Below are 23,227 nucleotides of genomic sequence, written 5' to 3'. Positions count from 1 at the left end.
ATGCTCGTGCCACACCACTATGGGGAGGAGAGACGAACCCAGTGCAGCAGAAGGGTCCTGAGAAGGCAGGACACAGCATCCCATTGGAGAGAATTTAGTGACTCTTCTCCCAGCAAAGAGTTAACACATTTAAGAGATCAGTTGTCAGCACTGAGCTGGCTTGCTAGCTCAGTTCAGCTCTTGGCCCAGGAAGAGGTCCTGGGAAGGGTTCCAGTGTCAGCGAGAGCAGGGCTGCAGGGAGTTCTCAGGAGCAAGAAGGGAAATCTGGCAAGAGCTGCTCTGCCCCAGGGAGCAGGGCGACCGAGGGAGGGGAGAGGGGCCTCAGGGCTGTCCTCCAGCAGGCTGGAGCCAGAGACACCCACCCGGCTGCAGGCCTGCCCCGTGTGGGGCTCACACCGCAGGGCCTGGGGGGACCCGCAAAGGCTGAATGTGCCGACAGGGGAGGGCTGCAGCAGGCAGGAACTGATGCTCGTGGCATGGGTTTGTCAGCACCTCAACGTGGCACGTGGAGGTGTGGGACAACCACGGGACTTCTTCACCTACCGTCACGGAGAGGAGCAGTCCCACCTCAGGCTCTGAGAGGTCTTCTGAGCGGGCTCTCCTAGAGCCTGCTGCCACAACTTGGCTTTCACTGCAAGCAGCTCCGCAATCGCTTATAGGATGGCAGGAGGAGAATAAAGGGAAGGAGGCACCATAGGGAAGAAAGGCTGTGGGGAAAAAGAAAGGCACGGCCGCTCCAATACCTGCTGTCTGTTGCGGCGGGGGATGCGGACAATCCTCTGAAGCAGCCAGGGCTTCCAGCGCCTGCAGGGTGGACACCAGGGCATCGTCCAGCTCTTGGGCATGGTCCCGGACCGTCCGCGTTTGCACGCTGTCTATCAGCGTGACGGGGATCTCGTCGTAGAGGATGCCGCAGAGGTGCCGGCCCTGCTCCTGGCCCTGGGCGGCCGCCCGGCGCTTGGGGTCGTCCTCGTCCGAGCTGTTGTCGCGGAAGCCGGGCGGGGGGGCGGCGATGGCGGGGAGCAGGGCCGTCGTCTCGTCCTCTTCCTCATCGCTGCCGGGAGGGGGAAGAGACATCAGGTCCACCATGTTGTCGCGGGCGCCGCCGGGCTTGCCCGCCTTGCGCAGGGCCAGCCGGCTCTTGATTTTGGCCTTGCAGGACTCGCAGTAGAAGTGGGCGGCGTCGCCCCGCGGGTGGGTGTCGATGGTGTGGGCCCGGGCCCGGCTGGCGTGCCGCTCTCGGTCGAGGCCGTCCGGGTCGTGCTCGTTGGCAGCCCCGTCGTAGCCTTGGCCGGAGCTCTTGGAGGTGGGGTCGGATTTGGTCCTGGGACGAGTTTCCTCGAAAAAGATCAGGTTTTCGTTGATATCCGTCCTGCTCTCTCTCTCCTTTCTCTGCTCTCGCATGTGCAGGTAGCAAAAGCTGACGAGCTCCGAGTCCGAGGCCCTGGCCGTTCGAGCCCGGGCCTCGCCGGGGCTGGCGGCAGGGCCGCCCACGAACCCGCTCTCCTTCTTTCCCGTGTGCCCCGCGGGCCGGTGGAGGTTGTGTGCGTTGATGTAATCTAAACCGAAACCACAACGCAGCGTCACGAGCAGCACCGGGGAGAGGGGAAAAGAGGATGGGAAAGCCGCTGCCCGCCCTGGAGGAACGTCCACGTGCTCTCTGCCCTCAGTCCTGCACAAACACGGGGCTGACGGAGGCTCTGCACACCCGGCACCTGCCTCGGCCTCCCCGCTGAGCGCGTGGAGGAAAGGGTCATGCCCTGAGGGACACCACGCACAAGTCTCCTGGGGCTGCCCCTAGCCTGGGCGCTGAACGCAGCTCGCACCCGGCTCAGCTCGTGCCGCGAGCTCCTTGCTCCGCAGCTCGAGGAGAGCCCGCACGGGTCGAAGGAGCTAACGTGCCTCTTCTCCTAAATCAATACAAAGTGGATTCCCATTAACAAAGGGCTATTGGAAGCGGTTTAGTGAGGCCCTTACGCGTGGCTGGGGCACGGCGATGGCTGAGGCCAGAAGAGCCTGCGGGGTGGCTCACTGGGATGTAGGAGCAGCTGAGCTGCAGCCAGCAAAAGCCCCGCAGCGCGCTGACTGAGCACACTGCCTCCCTTGTCTCCAAAATGATTACGTGTTACAGAGTTCAATCATATAAATTTTATAAAGTTAAATATTGTGACATTTATAAGTATTGACTCTGACTTTTTATTTTTTTCCCCATCTTCTTTTTTTGGCTAGGAATTAGATCATTAACATCCTGGACCTGCAGCACAACCGATCGCTGCCCTTTTATAAGCAGCCTTTAGACACCAGCAAGATCATGCTGTTCCTCCCCCTCCATCTCCCTACCCGCCTCGGTTTTAGACCAGACGCAGCAAATTCCTTTAACCTTTCCTGACAGGTCTGTTTCCTAACTGCATCAGCTTGCTTTCTGCTCCCAGCTGGACTCCATCCAGGTTGGCTACCTAAGCAAACATCTTGTTTCTGTGCTGCACAGCAGCAACAGAGAGAGGGAGCAAGATCCCTTGCTGGGAGGCAGGAGAAGGGCTGCCCGGCACAGCCAGTCCCAAAACCTGGGCATGCAGATGCTGCTTCGCAAGCTACTGGTGAGACTCAGAGGGTAGTGGGAACAGCACGTCTGCATGCATATATGGGGACTTTCAGCCTCAGCTTGCCATTTAATGGCAGTTATATGGCAAGAAGGAATTACTGTCACCATTTGTGCATAACGTTGGCCATACCAAGCCGTTTTACTTAGCCGTTTCTTCAGCGAGCCCACAGAAGGCTGCTAAACACGGTGCAGTAATGCTCTGCTCCTTATTAAGCATTTCCCTGTGATAGCCTCCTCTCGGCCCTCCCTGAGCAAGGCGAGCAGCTGAAATATTGCTTGAGCTTCTGGCCAGCGGTCCAGCCCTCCAGAGGGGCGTCTGTCTGCATTACAGGCTGAATCGTGCAGCTGTGCCGAGAACGGGTGCCAGGGGGATGCAGGCTCCATCTTACAAAGTGTAAATTAAATCAAATAAATCCTAATTAAATTCATTAGCTCAACAAATTGGACAATTTGTCTCCCAAAACACACGTTTGTATTATACTGTTCATCACCTGCAATGCTAAAAACCTAATCTAAACAATCTCTCTCTCATTTATGGACGTACTGGTGCTCAGGAACACCAGCAGGGTGACTGAACGCTGGGAAGACACCTTCGGCAACGGGCTGCAAGGACCAAGGCAAAGGAGAAAGGATCATCCGTGCAGACCTGCAGCTGGCCAGAGCTCATGTACACCAGCCTCTGCCAAGGCTGAGCCGGGGCTTTTGTTGGCTGCCCACGTCGAATCAGGGCCCGCTTCTGAATGAGGCCAAAACCATAAAATCTGTAATCCAGCTGCTTCCTCTGGAAGAGAAAGTCCTGGCAAAGAGCTGAGATAGCGGCCTGGGCGCTGCTCCGCTAATGATGCTCTGGGGGTGCGGGGGGAGGAAGGGGCAAGGAAGGCAAGTCGTCCGTGCAGCTATGGCAGGGGTCTGGCGTGCGGCTCCGCAGGGAAACGCCGAGAGAGGGATTTGAGGGATTTAACTGACAGCATCTGGAGGGAGCGTGCATTTCTAAACAGGACTGCAGTTCAGCAGGAGGGTTTAATGGGCCTCCAGGCAGATGGATGTACTCCGCTTCTAGACAAAAAGCAGGCCAGGGCTTGATGTCATGTTTAAGATTCTGGCACGGCCTGCCTGCAGCCAGGGAAGTCAAAGGCTGGGGGAACTTGATTCATCCCAGTGGGGCTTTCTTATCGTTCCTGCAGAGATGTGCTAACGACCGGCAGCCCCAGCTCCTGGTGATCTGCTCAGCTCCTGACAGCTCAGCCTGCAGCCGTGGCAAGGCCACAACTATTGGCAAACTTTGTTTTCTCAACACAAATTAAATTCACCCCTCCTGAACAATGCCTGAGCAGCTGGGCTGAGTGTACTGGGTCCGCTTCACTCTGCTGCCCAGAGAGGTTTTTACTGTGCCCCCCAGGACAGCCCAGGCCACCCAGAGAGGGCCCAGCTCTTCAGCATGAAGAGCACGGATCCATTGCTCCATCGCTGTGCTACCACACCGTCACTCCCCTTCGCGCTCATTCCAGCCCCCACGCAGAGCGACACTGGTTTCTTGTGACTGTCAAGAAAAAGGCAAGACCTACGACACGCTGCGGTTCAGGCCATGCCTTGTGGTGTGAAGGGAGGGAGCGCTCTGATGACACCACTTAGTTTGGAAGCACCCTTCGCTCGTACCAAACGGGGCTGGGTTTATGCAGGACACCCAGAGCAGAGAGCACGGTGGCAGCTGTTAGTAAGATGCACAGGCGAAGACGCAAAGGAAACCATGCTCATATACTCACACCAACATCACCTGCCAGGTCTTTCCCTGGGTGCGCTGAGCGTGCTGGAGGTGCCTTCCCGGTTCCTCCCGAGCGCGTCCTCCCGCTGGTGCCAGCTCCGTGTCCGGGTGCCCTCCTCACACCTCAGAGGCACCAGGTCCTTTCCCCAGGGGCCCTGCTAGCTCTTGGCACTTCCTCTGACTACACCCATCTCCAGGGGACAGTTTTAGCACCCCACCTGCTAAACTGAAGGCCCCTCACAGCCCTTGGCTAAGCAGGGAGGGCATCTCCAGCCTCTCCACACACTGCAGTGGGAAGCAACTCCAGCCACTGAGCCTGTACTTTATATTTCCCTGTACCAAACGTACTCAATATGCACAGCCTGCATGGAGTAATGGCACGTAACTCAGGTTTGGCTCCTCTCTGAAATCCCTCTCGATGATAACTGATCATTTTGAAGGTGACTGACAGCTGAAATCTGTCCTCGAGGAACAGAGCATCAGTGCCTGGTGGGACACAACCTGTCTTTAGCTGCTGTGCCCGGAGCAGCGCTCTGCTTCCTGCAGCAGGCTGGGCGCCTGGAAAGCCCACACACCCAAACTTCCCCCCAGTGTAGGAAATCAGCAGAGTAGCCACACTTTCGGAGCTGGCAGAAACGGCCATTGTACAGCCAAGGGCTGCGTCTGCAAGCTCACGCTTGTTTAAGTGGGAGCTTCTGCAAAGCGAGGCCTTGTTCTGCCGTTCAGAGGGGGCTGCTGGTGCTGCGGGGGGACCGGGACAGAGGGAGATCCCAGAGGAACCACCTCCTTCCTACCACAGCAGGGCCCCCGGCGGAGGGAGGTGGCTGGGAAGGGGCTCGCACGGAAAGCAGAGGCTGAACCGTACCTGCCTTGATAATCTGAGGCGGCGGTGGCTGGCTGGGGGGCCTGGAGAATATCATCTTCTTGGAGTCCACCAGGAGACGGCAGTAGCCTGCGATCAGGCAGGCGAAGTTGGTGGCTTCGGGCCACTCCATCAGCAACACCAGCGGCTGGAAGGCAAGAGAGGCACAGCGCGTGAGGGCCACGCAGCTCGCCCGGTGCGGGACCGGTGCTCCCAAGGGCGCGCGCTGGGGTAACTGGTGAGCTGGCTGGCAGCTTTAGCTCCCACACGGGAAGAAACAGCCACGTGCACGTCCTTGCCGCAGATTACCCAACAAATCTTAGGGCCTGACAGAGTGCCTCGCTGCAGCTGCGGCTCCCCGCTTGCCGACTCCTCTAAGGAAGATGAAAGAGGGGAAAGCCGCCGTGCGCTCCCCGCAGGGTCCAGATGATTTGTGTGCATCCCAGTGTTCAAAGCCTACCTACAAGCACCAGGATTAAACACCAGGCCCTGGGGAGCTCGGGGAGTCTGCGTAGTCTCCAGCTGCCAGAGCCCCTGTGTCATTGCAGGCACCACGTCGCCCTCCCATACACCGAGGCATCTGCTTACAGTGAGCTGCAGAAGGGGCAAAAACCCATTACGGGCTCCCTCAGCCACCGCTCTGAGCCCATGGATCTTATTTAAACCTAACCCTTTGGAAAATTCAATTTGTGCCTAGGAGCAGATGGCGTCTTCTGTTTTAGGAGAGCATTTATTCGCACGCTAAAAAAGGTCTTTGCTTTAAAGAGAGGAAAAAAACCAGACACGATGTGAGCACCGCATACAACCGCACCGCACAGTCCAGCTCAGGCACCGGGACTGCCCTGTGCCCGGCTTCTCCCAAAGAAGCTGTCGGCTTCCCACCTCGGGCTCCTCGCGGGAAGGACGAGCCCAGCAGCACAAACTCTGGCTCCTGCATCCCTGTGGGTGTTCTCCAGGAGCGCCCGGCCCCGGGGGAAGAGGCAGCCACCTCCAGGCAGCGCACTCACCCCCTTCCCAGTGCCGCCGTGCCCGCTGGTGGCACGGGCAGGGCCCTGCTGCTCCTGCAATGGCCCCTCCAGGGCTCACAACTCATTTACCACATCCAGGGCCAACCAAGCCCATTTTAAAACCACTTCAGCCCACGCAGCGTGAGAAGCATTAAAGCCATTTTCATTTGCTCGTTTTCTAACTGCGGGAGGTTCCCGGCACCCGCTGGTTGGCTCTGTGCTCTGCTCAGCGCTTGTTTTCCTAAGTCACTGAGCAAACTCTGCCCCATCCTGGCACAGGCAGACCCTTGCAGCATGTCACGCTCTGTCCGACACAACACAATAAACCTGGGTGCGAGGCCACCAGCCCCGAGCTACCCCAGCCCCTGCCGGGGGCTGCTTCCTCCTTGGGCAGGCGCAAAGACGTTCCCTCCCCGGCTGCGGCGTGGCACAAGGACAAGAAATAACCTGACACACAAACGAGCTCTGCTGAGAGGCTTTCTGCATCACGGCAAACAGACTCGAGGTGACACGGAGCAGAGGGAAAGCGTCAAGAAGGAGAGGAGGGACGGAGGAGGCTCTCCACGCAGCTCGCAGGAGGCAGGCATCCAGCGGTGGGGAGGGGGGTGCCAGCTCCTAGCCCAGCCTCAGGCTTGACATAAGTGATTAAAGGTAACCATGTGTTCCAGTTCTGCCATATGAAGCATCCTTAAAACAAGGGCTAAGCCTTCTTGTTTTTTTTGTTTTTTTTTTTTTCCAAGCCATCTGTTGAATAAAGAGACATTTGCACATTTTTCCCCCTCTGTTATGCAGCAGTGAGGGTTTGAGTGCGAGCAACAAGAAATGAAGCAAACACCAAGGTGAGAGCGGCAATGCCTGGTGATTATCCACTGCTGCGTAATTAAACGATCCTTGAGTTTCAGGATGCTCCAGCTCACCCAGCAATGGGCTGTCGGGCCCTGCTGGCCACCAGCAGCCCAGCGATCAGCCCGCCTGCCCGCAGGGAGACCGGACCCAGGCAGAACAGCCCCGACCGGCACTTCTTGCCCACGAATAAAACACAAAGCACGCCAAAACGCTGCGAGGTCCCTGCCAGGTCTCCGAGCAAGCCCAGCCTCCAGGCTGGCCCCAGCAATCAGCGCCTTGCATGCCGGAGTTAATTGTAGCACGCTGCTCTGAAAGGGATAAATCTCAGTGCTGATTAACATTGCAGCTTAGCGAGGGGGCCCTGATAAGATTACTCTCGCTCCCTGCCAAGCGAGTGGTGTGAGAGTTCCTCGGGAATTGTCAGGCATTAAAACGCTGTTATTAGGGAAGCCGCTCATCGGCTGGGCAGCGCCAGCGTGAAGCCTTCTGCCCTCGCCCCTCCGCTGCCTTTGGGACTTCTGCCCCGGCGACAAAGCGCACTGAAAGTGGCCAGCAGGTCTGGGAACGCCTCGTGGGGCGGAGAGGCGAAGAGGCGAGGCGATGGCAGAAGCCCTGTTTCCTTTGGAAATCAGGCTACAGCGAGGAGGTGTGATGAGCGGCAGCTAACAGAGACGTTATTTTAAGGCTCCAGCAATCGTGGTCACCCTGTTCCAAGCAGGCAAGGAAAATGAGATCTTACAGAGACAGCCAGGCACAAGCGAGCTAAGCAAACATTTACACTCCGAACAGTTGCCTGAAAAATTTCCAGCTAACGTTGCTGAGGCTTTTACATCGTAAATTCGGGGCAGCTTTGCAGGGAGCTGCTCTAGGAAATAACGATGTGGGACTGTACTCTGTGCTTTGGGCTTCATTGGGATGCCAGTGTCCCGTGGCAAATGGGACTGACCTTTTCCTTGAAAACCTCCTGCGAGGGAGAGGGGACGCTGGTGGGCAGCTCCCCGGGGCTGGGGCTCACACAACATCCCTGGTGGCGATGTTTTATCTCCCTGCCTGAGCTCCAGGAGGTCCGACAGCAAGGCAGCAAGCTGAACGCACATGGCTTTTCACAGGTTTTCTAAACGCAAAATGCAGTGCGTCTGTCCCGGCTGCTGCTCAGGGGCTGGGACCACTGTGGGGAAGAGGGGAGGGAGCCGAGGACAGGCAGGAACCAGCGCCTCGTGCAGGCAGGGCTGAAATCCAGGAGAAAATGAGAGGAAAGGGGAGCGCCGTCGGGATGCTGAATGAAGCCACGGGAACCAGGCTTCAGCAGCCCCACTGTTGACAAAGCAATGTGCCTTGCCACGAATTAAGTGTTAAAAAGAGAAAAAAAAAACAACAACCACAGGTATTCGTGCACGACAACAAAGTTTTGGAACATTTCGCCTACACACCTGCGGCCCTCCTCCTGCTCCTTCCCGCAGGCAGGTCTGTGCTGCGGCAGCCCCCGGCGTCTGCTCCTGTGGGGGCCGGGGATTTTTGTCGGGGCAGTGGCGCCTTGAGGATGAAAGCTAGCTTTACACAGAAACAAACTCACTGGGATAACTTTTAAAAAACACCGAACAGCAGACGCACAGCGGGATGCACAGGTAAGGGCCCTTCTCAGACCTACAACAGGCCAACGTGAAAAGAAGCAAATATTAAAGAGAAAGCTCTTTCTGCCTCTAAATCCGCAACACCAGCCTGAAACCATTCATGTTTTGATCTTTCACTCATACTGGTTTTCTGGATTTTCTAGTCCTAATGAGCAAAGGGCGTTTTTTCACTTGAAGCTTCCTGCTTAGCAACCAATCTCGCCGGAAAGTAAAATAAAATACATTTATACTGGATAGGAGAGATGAGTTTTGCATTAGCTCATTAAGGACAGAATGCTTTTTCTATTATGTACTGCCTTTAAATCAACCCTCGATGTCCTTCTGAAGGGTATTCTCCTGTTCAGGCAAAGGTGAAGGTTTCGTAGAAGAACATCTGGATGAAATTTTATGGCCAGGGTTATGTTAGAGGATGTTAGCAGTCCTGATATTTAAATTAATTTATGACCTGATCTGTGCAAGCTCTAACCCTTAAGCTTATGTGTATTTCCTTTTAATCTCCTCTCTTCATCATGCACTTTGGGTCTTACACTGCTTCCCTTAATGCAGCGCAGGAGAAAGTTGGGACATGAATTTACATAATTTATGTTCCCTGGCTTACCTGAGGTGTTCTGCCAAGTTTATATTTAATAATATAGGCACCGGGGCCTAACAAGACAGCAGTCAATTTTTCACGTGCACCCGACCTTTCCTTCCCTCCCTCTAAGCGTTATTAACTCGGCTCTATCGATACCGGGCTTGTTGTGATTAGGACCATTATTTCTCATTTGTTGATCAATACAGCTCCTGGCTTGGTTTGCAGCACATCTGCAGCTTTCGCAGCGGTGCTCTCGTTCGTCGGGATTTCAGCAGCCGCCCCTTCTGCGGGATGCTGTCCCTGCTCCCTGCATGCTCTGGCAAAACGGGGGGCTGCTTTTGGCACCCTCTGCACCTCCCGTTTGCTGACACCAGCCCTCGGGGTGCGTGAGCTCGCAGCACCTCGTGCCGTGCTCGTCCCCACGGCACCAGATGCCTGAGGTCTGTTTGGTTGTTCTTTTTTTCTTAATAAACGAATTAAATTTGGCTGCGCAGGCTGGGTAAGTCATCCCCTCCGCATGCTGCCTGCACCTCGTGCTGCTGGCCGGCTCCCAGCCCCTCTCCGGGTGCCTGGGGCTGGCGCCGCTGCGTGCCCTGCATTCAGTCACGGCCCAAAGGCTCCGCGCGCGGGAACGGCACCGAGACAAAGGAAATCTCGCTCTCACGGTGTTTCAGAATGGCTCAGTGCAAAGAAAACTAGTAAGATTAATTCGGCTTCAGGAAGCAGCTTCTGGCATCAGTCTCGAGCCGCGCTCTTTGCGTGGAAGAGATCTGACGGCTCCAGTCGCTGCTTGCACGAGCAGGAGCGGTGCTGGCCTCGGCTGCCCAGCGGGGTGGGACTCCCCGTGGCTTTCGTCTCATCCACGCACACCAGCAAATGCCCGTTCACCACCTGCCCTGGCACGCACCGTGTGTTCCCCAGCACCTCCTATTTCTGGGGAGAGAGGGGGCCGGGCAGGAGCTGCCTGGCTCCCCGGCAAGGCGAGCGGGCCGCAGCCGGACACGCGCGGCGCTTTTATCTCTGTCACTGCCTGGAGGCATGCCCGGGGCCCCCGGGATGCTGAAATCGATAGCCAGATTCCAGGCGCGGCAGCAGCCGGGGACCTTTCTGAATTAATTTTCCCTTTGTTTTCCTGTGCCGAGCCTTGATCTCGGCTAAACTGCCGGCTGGCGGCAGGTCCTGCTGGGACACACGGAGCCAATTACCCTCGTGCCCGTGATTAAATGGCGTGGGCCGGCAGCCAGCCGCTGCGCAGCCCAGGACGGCTGCTCCCTGCAGGCACGGGGACGCTTCCCGCTGCGGGCGCTCCTCCGGGCTCGGCTGGGAGGTTCGGCTGCCCCCGAGCTCCTCTTCCAGCCCCTTTTCAGGGGTTTCAGAAGCTTCTTGCCAATATTAATTCTGTCGTAATGAAAAGCTTAGCAGCGTGGAGCTGCGTAGAGCAGGAAGGAAAGATGCTTCACTTGAAAAGGGTTTTTAGCGAGAACATAACCTCTGCATCTGCGGGAACCGCCAGAGCCACGTGGGCAGGGACGCAGCTGGTAGGAAGCGCTGGGCTGGATACGGGGGGCGGCTCTGATGTCCCCAGCTGCCACCATGTCCCAACACAGGAGCTGGGAGGAGCGTGGGGAGCCTACGAGCTCCAGAACCAAGGCTCAAGCCCAGCAAGTCAGAACAAAAACCCTTCCTGGACCCAGCAGCAGAGACCTCGAGGCTTTTGGTCCCTGCGCCAGCCTCCTGCCAGCACCTGGTCCCCCCCCAGTCCCTCTGCCACTGTCGCAGTGGCAGCGAGAGAGCAAAGCAGAGGCTCTGCCTGGGTTTTGTACCCAGAACAGGCTGTCTGAAACACCGACTGAAGCCCGGGATGGAAAAGCTCCAAAACAAAGCTATTACTGGCCGGTGAATAATTTATAAGACAACCACCACTTCTTTTCCTCCTGAACTAAACACAAATGGTTTGTGATCTGCTCAGGCTCGCTTCTTACCTGGAAATCTTCCCCAGCGCACTCCTGGCAGGCGGGTCTGGGCTGCAGAGGCAGGCGAGGGTGTTTGGGTGGCCGAGGGCTGCTCCTCGTCCCGATCCCTTTTTTAACCCTTAGGATCAGCACTAAACCTGGCGCACGGAAACCCAGCCCAGCCCTTCCGCACCGACCCCATACCCATCGCTCAACATCTGCCGTTTCCACAGTAACCCAGCAAGCAGCTGCGGCAGACACGGCACAGGTTTGGGCTGGCTCGCCTCTGTCCCAGCCTTGGGAGGTGCTCCCAGGCTGGCACCCCCGGTACAGCCCCATCCCGGGGACCCTCACAGCCTCTCCCTGCCCCGACAGGCTCGGGGACGTCGTGTGGATTTGACCAGAGGTCCCCAGAGGGGTAGGACACGGCTATCTCTATCAGGCTGCGAATCACGGAGGGAACGGATTTATTTGCAACCCCGTGTCTTAGCCAGCGACACGTTCCGTACCATGCAGTAATTGCAGGAAGCAGATTAGCGCTTCAAGGTAATGATCTCGTTGCCAGCTTTTCTTAGCCAGCCTCATCCATCGCTGTCCTGTGTAGGATGAGCATACGCCTCGTTTTGGAGCAGACATCCTGCCTTTAAAGCCCAGCCCTTCGGATAGCAGTTAAATGAAGACAGACTGCAGCAGCCCGTGCCCCGGCGGGGTGCTGCTGAGCCTCACCCACGGGATGTTCTCCCCTCTCCAGAGGCACAGGGGGATTTCAGCGGCTGGAGGCAGCCGTCTGCAGTTTCTCAGGGAGATAAAGCCACTGTGCGTGCGTGCCCACGGGAAGGTGCACGGGAGTACTGCCTTTTCTCAAGCGACCGGGAGGTGGATGGAGGGGATGTGGAAAAAGGCTGCTCCTCCAGCAGGCGAGGACCTCCCGGCCCAGTGCTAAAGTCTGCCAGGAGAGGAGGCAGCAGGAGAATCCTAAACAAATCCCCCGTCGCTACATCTGCGAGGCTGCAGCTGAAATAGGGACCACAAGGCAAGGGCTGCAGAGAGGCTGAGAGACCCCACAGGAGATGTGGAAACGCAGAGGCAGCCCGAGAAGGAGCTCAGCTTCACTGAAGGGTTTAGTGGACCAGGCACCACAGAAGTCAGTAAAGCTCCCAGCGTATTGCTGGCAATCCTTCTGAAGAGTTTGGGAATGGGGAGAGAGAAAAGAGGCTGGGAGGGGTGGGGAGGGGTGGCAGGGATGTGACCGGAGGGGCCACCGCTGCACCACGCACGGAGGGCACGGGAGGGCAGGGTGGTTACGCACAGACCCCAGGAGGGCATTTACACCACCGAGGGGCTTACTGGAGCCGGGGACACCCATACCCAGGGGTGGCCGTGGATCTCTTCTCACACCGAGCCTGACAGCCTGGTCCCAGCATTTCCAGTCCCAACAACCCCGCGTGGCTCGGCGAGCTCCACCTCGTGCTACTGCCCAAAACCTCGGCGGTGCCCTGCAGTGCCTGCACCCACCCCGGCCACAGCCACGGACCGCTCCTCTCGCCCCAGCAGCCCCCGGACCCGAGGCCGTCCCCTGGGGCGCCCGGTGCCTACCTTGGCATCCAGGATGCTCGTCTCCACCCGGGCCACCCCCTGGTTCTCCCTGAACAGCTGGATCTTGCTGACCTTGCTGAACTCGGACAGCACGGTGGTCAGGTTGGTCTTGAGGTCGATGACGTGGCTGATGCCGTGCCGGGGGCCCACCAGCAGCGTGGTGGCCGGCTGCTTCTCGTCCTGGGCGCACGGAGAAAGGGAGACAGACAGACGGACAGACGTCAATAAACGCATCCACGGGCGAGGGAGCGATGTCAGGAGCTCGGCCGGCTCCTGCTACGGCCGGGGGCGGAGGTGGCTGGCGGGGAGCAGCGGGTGAAGCTGGTGCCAGGCCCCCTCCCTGAGCCTCTCTGCAGAGCCGGCAGCAGCGTGCACGGGGTGCCAAGGCTATTTAAATCTCCAGCCCCGAACTGACCGTCCACATGAAATATTCAGGCCTGCTGGTGTCACTACAGCGAAGTGGGAGCGTGTTACAAATCTGCCTGATCTGACATCGCCGCTGAGGGAGGGAAGCAGAGGAGGGAGCGAGGGAGTGAATGCATTTTAAATGAGAAGAAAGACTGAAGCCTTGACTGAAATTGGTATCTTCCTTGTCCTGGTCTGCCCAGCACGGATGCTCCAAGCCAGACCTGGGCAGGCCAGCGCAGGAAAGAATCAGGAAATATTTTTTACTGCTTGAGTCTGTGGCTCGTATGGTTGAATACGTGGTTCAGCTCCTAGCTCGGCTTGCTCAGCTGGCTCAGAGGCACAGCTGTGGTCTCAGAGATGAAACAAAAAGCCAGGCACCCCCACCAGGGATGATTTTCCCAATGCTACAGAGCCAAGCAGGGTTGGAGGCACAGCTCCAACCGCCCAGCACCTATGAGATATAGTGTGGTTCTGCACCCACTTATTTCTTAGGAGCTCCCAGACACGGTGAGAACAAAATCCATCACGGGCTGCAAGAAATCAAACCCAGGGGGTGAAGCCGGAGAAGCCAAGAAGCTGCTGAGCCCTTGGGTGGGGGTGAGAGGTGATGGTGGCGGAGGTGACACTTACATGGAGTCCCCTGGATGGGAGGTGGAGCGAGAGGGATGGAGATGGAGAGGTGAGGCAGGCAGCGGGGAGCCTTAGCAGGTCCTCCGTTCTCCTGTTTGGCTTGGTGGCTTTCCTCCTGCCATGGAGAAAGTGAGGTGGCTTGGGTGAGGGGTGGAGATGCCTCTGATGGAGATGAGGGAGGAGTGAGGCGGCAGCTTCGAGAGCCACCAAGCGGCGGTGGGGCTGGGCCAGCACTCACGGAGATGGCAAGGCCAGCTGAGCTACTCCCTGCACGGACAAGCAGGGGACGGGTGGCCTTTGCCAAGGGTCACCCTCCTCTGAGAGGGACGGCAGCACGCGGCCAGCCTCCCCGGAGCTGGAGGAGGAGAGCAGAGCGCTGTGAAGAGTGTCCCAGCTGGATGGTGTGGATGGGGAGCCTGGGGGATGTGAGCACATGCCTGGCACTACCGCAGCTTCACCGAGCAGATCACCTCGTCGCCCAAAAGGCCGCCAAGAAAGGAGCAGAGCCCTGGCCCTGCAGATCCAACCTGCTGTCGGCAGGTCTGAAGGCTTTTCTGGAGGGGCTCGCATTCCAGACAGGGCCCGGGAGGACAGAACAGATCGGGGAAGTGCACACAGAGCGGACACCCCTGCAGGAGCCACGGACGCATCTCCCCCAGCTCTCCCCCCGGCCACACGCTCAGGACCGGAGCCAAACACCTCCCCTCCCGAGCTACCGTACCAGGCCCACGGTGCTGAAGAGGACCCCGGCGAAGGTGGGCAGCTCGTTCAGGATCCTCAGGTACTGCAGCTTGGCCTGGGCAGCGGAGACCTGACCAAAGACATGGCACGGGCCATCACCACCAGCGTGACATCCGCGATGTCATCCCACCAGCACCGAGGTGCGGCAGGGCGGGCTGGTGGGCTCACCTTGGTGCCGCCGGGCTGGTTCTGGTGGGCTTTGAGCTGCTGCGAGAGGGATTTGCGGAGGCTCTTCTCCTTGACGAGCTGCAGCAGCGAGGGGGGCAGGAAGGGCTCCAGGCCCCACTCCTTCCTGCGGGAGGGAGCAGCCTCAACTGGGGCACCCCGAGTGCTGGGCACCGCCGCTGGGGAGCCCTGCCTGGGGGACCAGCATGGGGACAGGAGGGCAGAGAGGGCCAGCAGGCAGGGCTGCCGCCGGAGAGCATCCTCTTGCCGTGAGAGGGAGCCAGAACTGCAGCTCGGTGTCGCCGCCGCAGCAGTGAGAGCCCTGGCGTGGGTCCCCATGGGGATGGGGTGCACAGCGGTGAGAAGGCCTCGCCGCCATGTGAGGTTTTGCTGGGCAAATCCCCAAAGCTCTTTTTTGAGGTTCCCCCCCTGTATGCCATCTCCCTCCCTGCACACCCTGGGCAAGGCCACCCTGCGCTTCGTATGGATTTAAGGCCCCGGAGGAGCCGCAGCAGGGCTGAGCCACGGCCACAGGGCTCGGCGGTGTGCTGGTGTCACACAGCCACAGAGCTTCTCCTCGCCCGGGACGCCAGGTGGGAAATCAGCCCGGCTTCCCCTGCGGATGCTCCTGGGCTCCCAGCACACACCTCCCCAGCCCCAGGGAGGCTGCTGTGAGTGGGCCTGGCGGGGCCAGGGATCGGGACTCACTCCACGTTCTTGAGGGACACCTTCTGGCTGGGCCGCGTGGCCGCCACGGTGATGTAGATGTGGAGGGCAGCCAGCCCCAGCAGCATCTCCGGCTTGGGGTCCACGCCGAAGCGCTCTCTGATCACGTCGTTGCGGCTCTGCGGGGTAGAGGAGAGGTGTCCTCAGGGACCCGGGGGCAGCCGGCACCCTCCTCACGGGGATGGAGCGGGCGCTGGGAGGACGTCCCGTCCCTACCTGGATGTAGAGGTACTCGAAGGCCGCGGGGTCGCGGCGCAGCAGCTCCACGGGGTCTTTGGGGAAGAAGCTGACGCGGAAGAGGCACCTCATGCCGTGGTAGTGCGTCCGCTGCACGACCTGGGGCCGGAGCAGATGGGGTTGGTGAGCCCACGGCACGAGCCCCGCGCTCCTGAGTTTGGGGCAGGAGCCTGCCCGCGCGCCGGCACGCGGGGGCTTACGTGGGCCAGCGGCTGCTTGTCCTGGAGCAGCAGGAAGCGGTGGCTCTGCTCCGGGCTCGAGTACTCCAGGACCAGGGCGAAGTGCTCGATGTGCCGCAGGGACAGGCGGTCCTGCAACGTCACCATCACGTCCTGCAAACGCCACAGACGGGCTTGGGTGCGGGGCAGCGGCTGCCTCCTTTCTGGGGCGGGGGGGGGCCGGCACCCGACCGAGAGCTGCCTCGTCCCAGCACCCAGGGCCAGGCCGGTGCAGGATGCGGCCCCAGAGTTGGCACCCAGGAGGTGCTGGCTGCAGCACACGTCACCCAGGGATGCCAAGGGGCTCGCTGTTATGTCATGGCAGTTCGCAGGTGCTTGTACAAGGAAGCAAGAGACAGAGAAAAAATGGAGAAGGGAGCACCGCTGCGGTGCCGGGGAGGGGAGGAGCGGGGGGGGGGGCCCACCTTCACAGTGGTTCGGCCATCGAACGTGAAGGACTTGATCTGCCCGTTCTCCAGGAAAACCTTCAGCACGTTGGGGATGAGGAGGAGAGCTTCCTTCTTCAGCATGTCCTGCAGGGGAAGCGGGAGGGTGGGGATGGAGGGGAGGAGGCAGAGAGAACGGCTGTCTGATGGAGTGCTGACAGCATCCCTCGCTTCCCTGCATTCGTGCGCTCAGAGGCACATTTCCCTCGAAAACCCAGCCTCTCCGTGGAGCATTTAGAAGCACAGAGCCTGAATGATTCAGGGCTGCCTGATGGAGTCACCTGCCCAGCCGCCAGCAGCGAGCATCCCACTTGGTCAGGCGCATCCCAGCGGGGTGTCTGGAGCCTGCCCGGCAGAGGGGAGCTGCTGGGGGGGCTCAGAGCCGACCGCCTCTTTCCTGGCCCCCAGCCCAAGTTTAGCCCCCTTCAGCCTTGCTCGAGCCCTGGGCAGGCAGTGGGGTGACAGCTGATTTTATTTAGTGAGCAGCGCTTCGATCAGATAATTACCTAATTGATTTTGCTTAAAAATAGAATTTGCTAGAAGCGCTTTGAGTGTCTTTTTTTTTTTTTTTTTTTTTTTTTTTTTTGTACTAGTGCTGCTTAATAAAACCCTCCTGCAATTAACAAATGATGCCACTGAGCTGGAACATCACTGCAGCACAGCAGCTCCCCGCAGCCATGCCCCGGCCAGCCCACCCCTCTCAGGGGCGCTCCTTTGAAGCCTTTTGCCACGGGGACACACTGGGTGCCATGGGAGGGCAGCAGGCAGGACTCACTGGGTCTGTCTCGCCGACCGTCACCTGCTCTGAAAAGCGGACCTTCGCCGGGTTGGACCTCAGCTTCGCCTTCTTGGCTGCGCTGATGAAAGCGGATTTGGGGGACTGGAAAGAGAGCGCTGGGTAAATCACCTACACTGGTAATGCAGCGCGGGGAAAGCCCGGCACGGAGAAAGGAGAACGCCAGGGGAGCAAACACCGTCACGACACGGTGCCGGTGCCAGTCGTGCCATAAACCTGGAGCCCGGCAGCCCCATCTCGCCAGGGACTCGCAGCCGGCATGCTGGGTCACTTCAGCAGGCATGCCTGGTGGCCCCCACAAGCATCCTTGATTATTATCAAGAATTATCAGGATTATTACAGAAGGGAGATTCTCCCTCCCTCTGTCCCATGAGGAGGTGGTTTCATGAGCAATGAGGACAGGGAGATGCACGCACTCGTGGCAGCTCTGAGAGCCAAGAGCTCAGAAGAGCAGTGGGGTGGTGGGAAGCCGGCCTGACACCTCAGCTGAGCCAGCGGTCTCCTGGGGCCCCCAAAACCCCACCCTGGTCTCCCAAAGGGCTGCTAATCCCCATCCCATCTCCCCTGATCGGCTCCCCGGGGGCTGGCCGTGGCACCTGTTGCCTGCTCTCACCTGGTGGGTGTGCAGGACCGTGAGGATGATGAAGTCTTTGGCCTTCCTACGACAGAAAGGAGAGGGGAAGGAGGACAGGTTTGCTCAACACACGGCCTCGTGAGCGCTCAGCCGGCACAGTCCCGCACCCCTCCCGGGGCGGACGATGAACGGGTTGCTGCCCTCACCTGACGAGCTCAATGAACCTCTCTCTGGGGGCTTCGCTCACATCCTCATCATTGATGGCCAAAATCTGGTCTCCTGGCAGGAGTTTGTCCTCAGAGGGGCCACCTGCCAGGACAGAGGGTCAGCACTGGGCTGGCCGGGGGTGGTGGTGACATTCCCAGCCAGGAATTAAGGTCCCAACCACCCCCAAAGCATTTACCCGCGTACGTGGCCACAGAGGGGACCCCATGGGCCCACCGGAGGGGACAGACGGGGACAGGAGGCCGGGGAGGGGCTGCCACGGGGGAAGGCACTCCTGGAGCCACGAGGTAATGCCCCGGGCCCCCCCCGTGCACCTTACCTGCTGCCACCGAGCGCACCACCACGGGCCTCTCGCTGCCGGCCACGAAGCCGAATCCGTAGCGGGGGTGGCGCAGGACCGTCACCTGTCGGAGCGTGTCCGCAGGCAGCTGCCCACATTCCATATCATCGCCGCGCTCCTCCGGCATCACATGGCTGCGCCGCACAGCGAGGGGGGCGGGATGTAACGCATCACCCCCGCTGCAAAGGCAGCTGTCCCCCCCCCGCCCCAAATCCCCCGGGACCCAGAGGACAGCCCGCTGAGGGCAGCTTGGCGGGTGGCACCTCACGGGTAAGTTTTCCTGTCCCAGCCTCTCACCGCCCCATCCCTGTCCCCGCGACTCGCTCTGTCCCTACTCTTGACTCTTCCCATGCAGACCCTTGGCATCCTCGGCACAGGTGGAATCAAATCTAGCCTAAAAAAAATCAGGATTAGGACAGACCGAGCTGCCGCTGCTCAACGTGACGAGTCCCCAGCACCCGCCCAGGGGCCTCCTGCAGCTGGGGAGAGCCAGCCCGGCGCGAGGTGATGCTGAACCTGCCCGGGGCATCCCGCAGCGATGCCGGCTGCGGTGCTGGGGCCAGCAGGGCCGGGCTGCCAGCCGGTTAGCAGGGAGCAAGGCCAGCGAGGTGGGGACAGCTGCGGAGCGCAGCCGGGGCAGATGGCAGCGCGCGCGGCCACCGCCAGACAAACGACGCGATGAACATGCCGTTGTTTCTGTGCCGCTCATTGCTTGTTCCTGTCCAGACTATTTAGCCTGCTTAAAAAAGATCCTTCCCAGCCTTTTTGGCAACACATCAATTGTTCTGTCTCTTATCAGTTTAGGGTTTGACGCATCACCCATCTAGTCCAATCCGTCTGCATTCCCGATGCCCCCCTCCCACTGCGGGCACCTGGCGCAGGGCGGCGAGGAACAACTGCGGGACGAGAGGGGCTGGAGCCCCTGGCAGCTCAGCACCAGCCCGTGCTCCAGGGGCCACCTGTCCCAAGAGGCTTTAAGGGAGCCGGGTCCGGCTTCGTCCCAGGGAAGGAACCTCTGAGGGGTGGAAGGGAGCGGGCATTTCCTTGGGGGGGGCACAGCACACCCACAGGAGGTCCCAGCGGGGTGCAGCACCCGCGGGCATGGGGGGCTCCATCTCCCGCAGGACGCAGCCGCAGGGAGCGCCCTCGGTGCCAGCTCCCCTGCCGCTGGCTCTGCGCTGCCTCATTATCTGCTCTGCTGCTCCCACGAGCATTTAAAAAAAAAAAAAAAACAGCAAAAAAAAAAAAACCTGCACAATTCAAACAATTTTCTTAAATGGACATTATCCAAGGACATTGTCTGCTGCTGAAAAGGCGACTGAACGTAACGTCGCATCTCCGGCACGCCTGGCACGGCCAGGGAGAACGCCTGCTGTTTGCAGAGAGGGAGCTGGCTGCAACAGACAGCACAGCCGCCGAGCAAACCTCCCCCCCTGCCACCCCCAGGCTGCCCCCAGCAGCCGCAGCCCCCAGCCGCTCACAACTGACGAGCCCCAGCAGCGTGCAAGAGTGAGGACGATGGTACAACAACTGCAGGCTGGAAACACTCGGATGCTCAGCACCATTGCTCTGGGGAAGCTGAGGCAGGGGGTTGCAAAGTCACTGACAAGCCCTGGAGCCACAGCTGTCCCATTGAAGCTGTTAGGGCCCCAGATCTGTCCCGCAGCACGCGTCCTGTCTGCGAAATGGGAACTCTGCGGCGCCCGTAGGAGCTGCAAATAGCCCCGCAGCTGCAGTGCCAGCATCAGCCCCACCGAGCCCGTGGCTCCTGGAGGACCAGCAGCAGCTCACGCGGCTGAATGACCATCTGCAAGAGGTTAGCAGGGAAACCTTTGCAACTTAAAAGGAGAAAAGCAGAAAGGCGCACCTCGTTTCAGCCATAACCAGGTCTGCTGTCCGATGTTAAAGGGAAGAGGGGAATAAAACGCTGCATACTGACAATAAAACTCCTTTACCAGGCTCTTAAGCTGCTCCTCTCCTGATAAGACTTTGATGCTGCAGAAGCATTACCAGGAAATTAAATAAAAGAGGACCAGCGTCCTCGTAAGCATGACTTATCCACTCCTGGCGAAGCAGTAATGTGCTCGCCAGCAGGTACGACATGCCTCTCTGGGGCTGAGGCCGTGAGCATCCATCCCACGGCAGCTCTCCTGCACCAGCCCTGGGGCACGGCGCTCACTCAGCCCCCAGCCATGTGCTGGCGAGCAAGCCCTCGAGCAGCAGCGGCGGCTCTCCCCCTAAGGCTCCGTAACTCCGGCTTGGCTGTTCTCGCCCGTGTCCCTGCTGCCGCCCCGGGATGCCCCGGCACAGCACACCGGCCGGGTGCAGAGCCATCGCTTCCCCCACACGGGTACGGGCAGAGCAAGGCTTACTCCAAAAGGCAACGTGTGCGTTTTTAATTTCCTACTGCAATAAATCTCCGCACCCTCTAAGGACCGGATTTCTGCCTCTGCTTTTAGTGCTGACTAAAAGATCTTTACCGGCAGGGAAAGCCGCCAGAACAAACCAGTGACAGGCCCAAACTGGGAGCAAGGGGCTGCATCTACACCCGGCTGCCTTCAAGCAGGATGGCACCATACAGAAACGCTTCCTGTGGCTCAAGAAGGGCTTCGTTTGAAACAGGTCCTACTCAACACCACCGAGGAAAAAAAAAACCACAACAACAACAAAACCCTTAAAACAGGCTGGGGGCATACAGATAGACGTTCACACTGCCTCGGTTCAGTTCTCAGGGGAGGTTACATGGAACAAACACCGAGGTGCTGGGCAGGCTGCGGGCCCAGGCCCAGAGCAGGAGGAGCGGTTCCCTCCCGTGCCCGAGCCTCTTGCCGGCGGGCCGGGTGCGTGCACCGCGTGCAGGCGGAGCTCCAGCACTGGGTGCCAGCTCTCCTCCCGCTTCCTCTGCTGCCGCGAAGAGCCGAGAACAAACAGAGCCTTTGGATCCCTGTCCCTCCTGCCGCAGAGCTCTGCCCGGCTCCTCCATCTGCCGGGCTGCAGTTGGCGAGCGGCTTGCGAGGCATGTGGGATCCTGCGCACGTGTGGCAGAGGCAGGGAACGCCGGGGAGCAGGCCAGGAGCTGTTTTATGGGCAGCATACGGCAGCTCCGGCCCTGGGTGCTGGTCTCCAGCCCAGAGGAAGCCTGCGGGGCTCCTGGGGCCCGGGACCAGCAGCGGGGACAGGAGCAGAGCGGGCAGGAGCACTGGGGTGCGTGGCAGCTCCGCCGGCCCGGCACGGCCGCGCCTGGTCACGATGGAAGATGCTGCTTGTGCGGTCCCAATGACGCAGACCTTGTTTGCAAGGGCAGACAGATGCTGTGCTTCCAGAGCTGCTCAGACACACGCTGCGCCTTTGCAGGCCCGGCAGCAGCTGTCCTGGCTGTGGCAGCAGCAGTTAATGGCTGGCTCCGGCGGGCAGGGCCGGAGCGTGGGATGCCAGCTTGGCCGAGGCTGAAGGGACAGCTAGAGAAGGCAGGACGACCCAGGCCGTCACGTCTGACGTCCTGCACGGACACAGCCTGGGGAGCCGCGTGTGGCCCTGCCACACGGCCCAGGACTTCATTATTCCCAGGTGCCAGATGGCGGCTGCCCGAGGGCCGAAATGCCCGGGGCTTTCAGATGGGAAGGGGCAGACGGCGAGCAGCGTCCCCCGGAGCTGCGGGAGGAGCCGGCGAGGCGGCCAAACGCAGCTGTAAATAAGGAGGCAGCAGGCACAGCTCTCTGCTGCTCGGCCTGCGGCTCTTTACGTGGCATCGGGGCCGGGGGCAGGCTTGCCAGGTGGGAATCCCAGGACCAGGGGTGGCGGAGGGGGACGGAGAGGGGTTCGGCCCCCCTAGGAGCGAGGTTTTGCCTGCTGCTGCCTGGGAAGGGAGAGAAGCCGTTCCCAGAGGAATGCTGGTAATTAGCAGAAAACACAGTGTGAGCACGACTGACGGAGATGGCTGCACCCAACCTCCAGAGAGGCACGGGTCAACAGAAGAAACAGCTTCTGTGCAGGAAGAGGCTGTACCAAAACAAGCCCCGTGAAGTCCTTTGAGACGCGTACGGAAGCATCACTGAAAATCCGGAGTGCAGCCCCCACGGCACCCTGCAAAGGCAAACGCTCCCAGGCGGCATTTTCCTCACGTAAGACGAGGGCTGGGAAAGGAGATCAGGGAGAGGGAAGAGGAGGCAGCCTGCAAAACCAGGCTGACACGGGGGAAGGGAGCCAGGACCATACGAGAATGGGAAGGCATCGGCACAATAGGGTATAAACCATGCAGAAGGAAGGACTTCGCCACCCGGCAGCCAATTAATGCCTGGAGCGCGCTGCCACGGGATGCTGGGGAGGCTGTAAATTCAAGTGGGTGTGAAAGCAATTTCCAGCTACTAAAGCCAGAGGCTCAACATCTGCCTCTGGAGTTGCGGCGCTATCTCTTGCCAAAACCTGGGGGAATTTCCACCGGGATGAGCCCGACACGGATGAGCCCCCTCCCGAGCTTGCCCGCGAGGCGCGCACCCACCTGCGCGTGTCCGGCCACTGCGGGGGGCTCCCCGGGGCGCGTGTGAGCGTGGCAGGGGTGCGACCCCAGGGGCACGTGTCCCAGCGCCCTCACCGGGTGGCTGGGCTCCAGGGCAGGCACTGGCCAGCGGCACCGCGGGGCGTCCGATCCCTGCAGGGGCGAAGGAGGCACATTTCAGGTGACGAAGGCCCCCCCCGTGACAGCCCCGTGCACGGGGACAAGCCGGCATCCCGTGCAACCTGTCTGAATGCCTCCCGTAGGCAGCGGGCTGCCTCATCCGTGTGGGTTTCCACGCTGCTGCAGACATCATTTTCGTATAAATGCAAATTGGTTTTACCTGGGGGCTCCCAGCTTTTTCTCTCCCTATTTTCCCTGCGATTTTTGGCCATTT

General features: G+C 59.8%; 1 protein-coding gene across 7 annotated transcripts in view; it reads right to left on the bottom strand.

Moving 5' to 3' along the window:
* Window positions 1-23,227, bottom strand: part of FRMPD3 (FERM and PDZ domain containing 3) — a 46,107-nt gene that overhangs the window by 4,993 nt on the left and 17,887 nt on the right. For 3 of the 7 annotated variants that reach the window (XR_010834729.1, XM_067004940.1, XM_067004936.1), the window contains exons 3-15: window positions 22,837-22,986; window positions 17,980-18,082; window positions 17,813-17,858; window positions 17,179-17,283; window positions 16,383-16,490; window positions 15,940-16,071; window positions 15,719-15,838; window positions 15,485-15,621; window positions 14,780-14,903; window positions 14,592-14,681; window positions 12,833-13,012; window positions 5,230-5,374; window positions 744-1,559 (exon numbers count right to left, since the gene is read on the bottom strand). Coding sequence is in view for 6 of the 7 variants with exons in the window: in XM_067004936.1 (XP_066861037.1) it covers window positions 744-1,559; window positions 5,230-5,374; window positions 12,833-13,012; window positions 14,592-14,681; window positions 14,780-14,903; window positions 15,485-15,621; window positions 15,719-15,838; window positions 15,940-16,071; window positions 16,383-16,490; window positions 17,179-17,283; window positions 17,813-17,858; window positions 17,980-18,082; window positions 22,837-22,986 (2,256 nt within the window). In the remaining variant the exon portion in view is untranslated. Of the gene's footprint in view, window positions 1-743; window positions 1,560-5,229; window positions 5,375-12,832; window positions 13,013-14,591; window positions 14,682-14,779; window positions 14,904-15,484; window positions 15,622-15,718; window positions 15,839-15,939; window positions 16,072-16,382; window positions 16,491-17,178; window positions 17,284-17,812; window positions 17,859-17,979; window positions 18,110-18,317; window positions 19,745-22,836; window positions 22,987-23,227 lie in introns of those variants that run through there. The other 4 variants (XM_067004938.1, XM_067004937.1, XM_067004939.1 and 1 more) reach the window with 4 other exon arrangements.

Source organism: Anser cygnoides, chromosome 13 (assembly GCF_040182565.1).
Source record: "Anser cygnoides isolate HZ-2024a breed goose chromosome 13, Taihu_goose_T2T_genome, whole genome shotgun sequence".
Taxonomy (NCBI): Eukaryota; Metazoa; Chordata; class Aves; order Anseriformes; family Anatidae; genus Anser; species Anser cygnoides.
The sequence above is the reverse complement of the archived record's forward strand: the minus strand, read 5'-3'. Positions and strand labels throughout refer to the sequence as shown.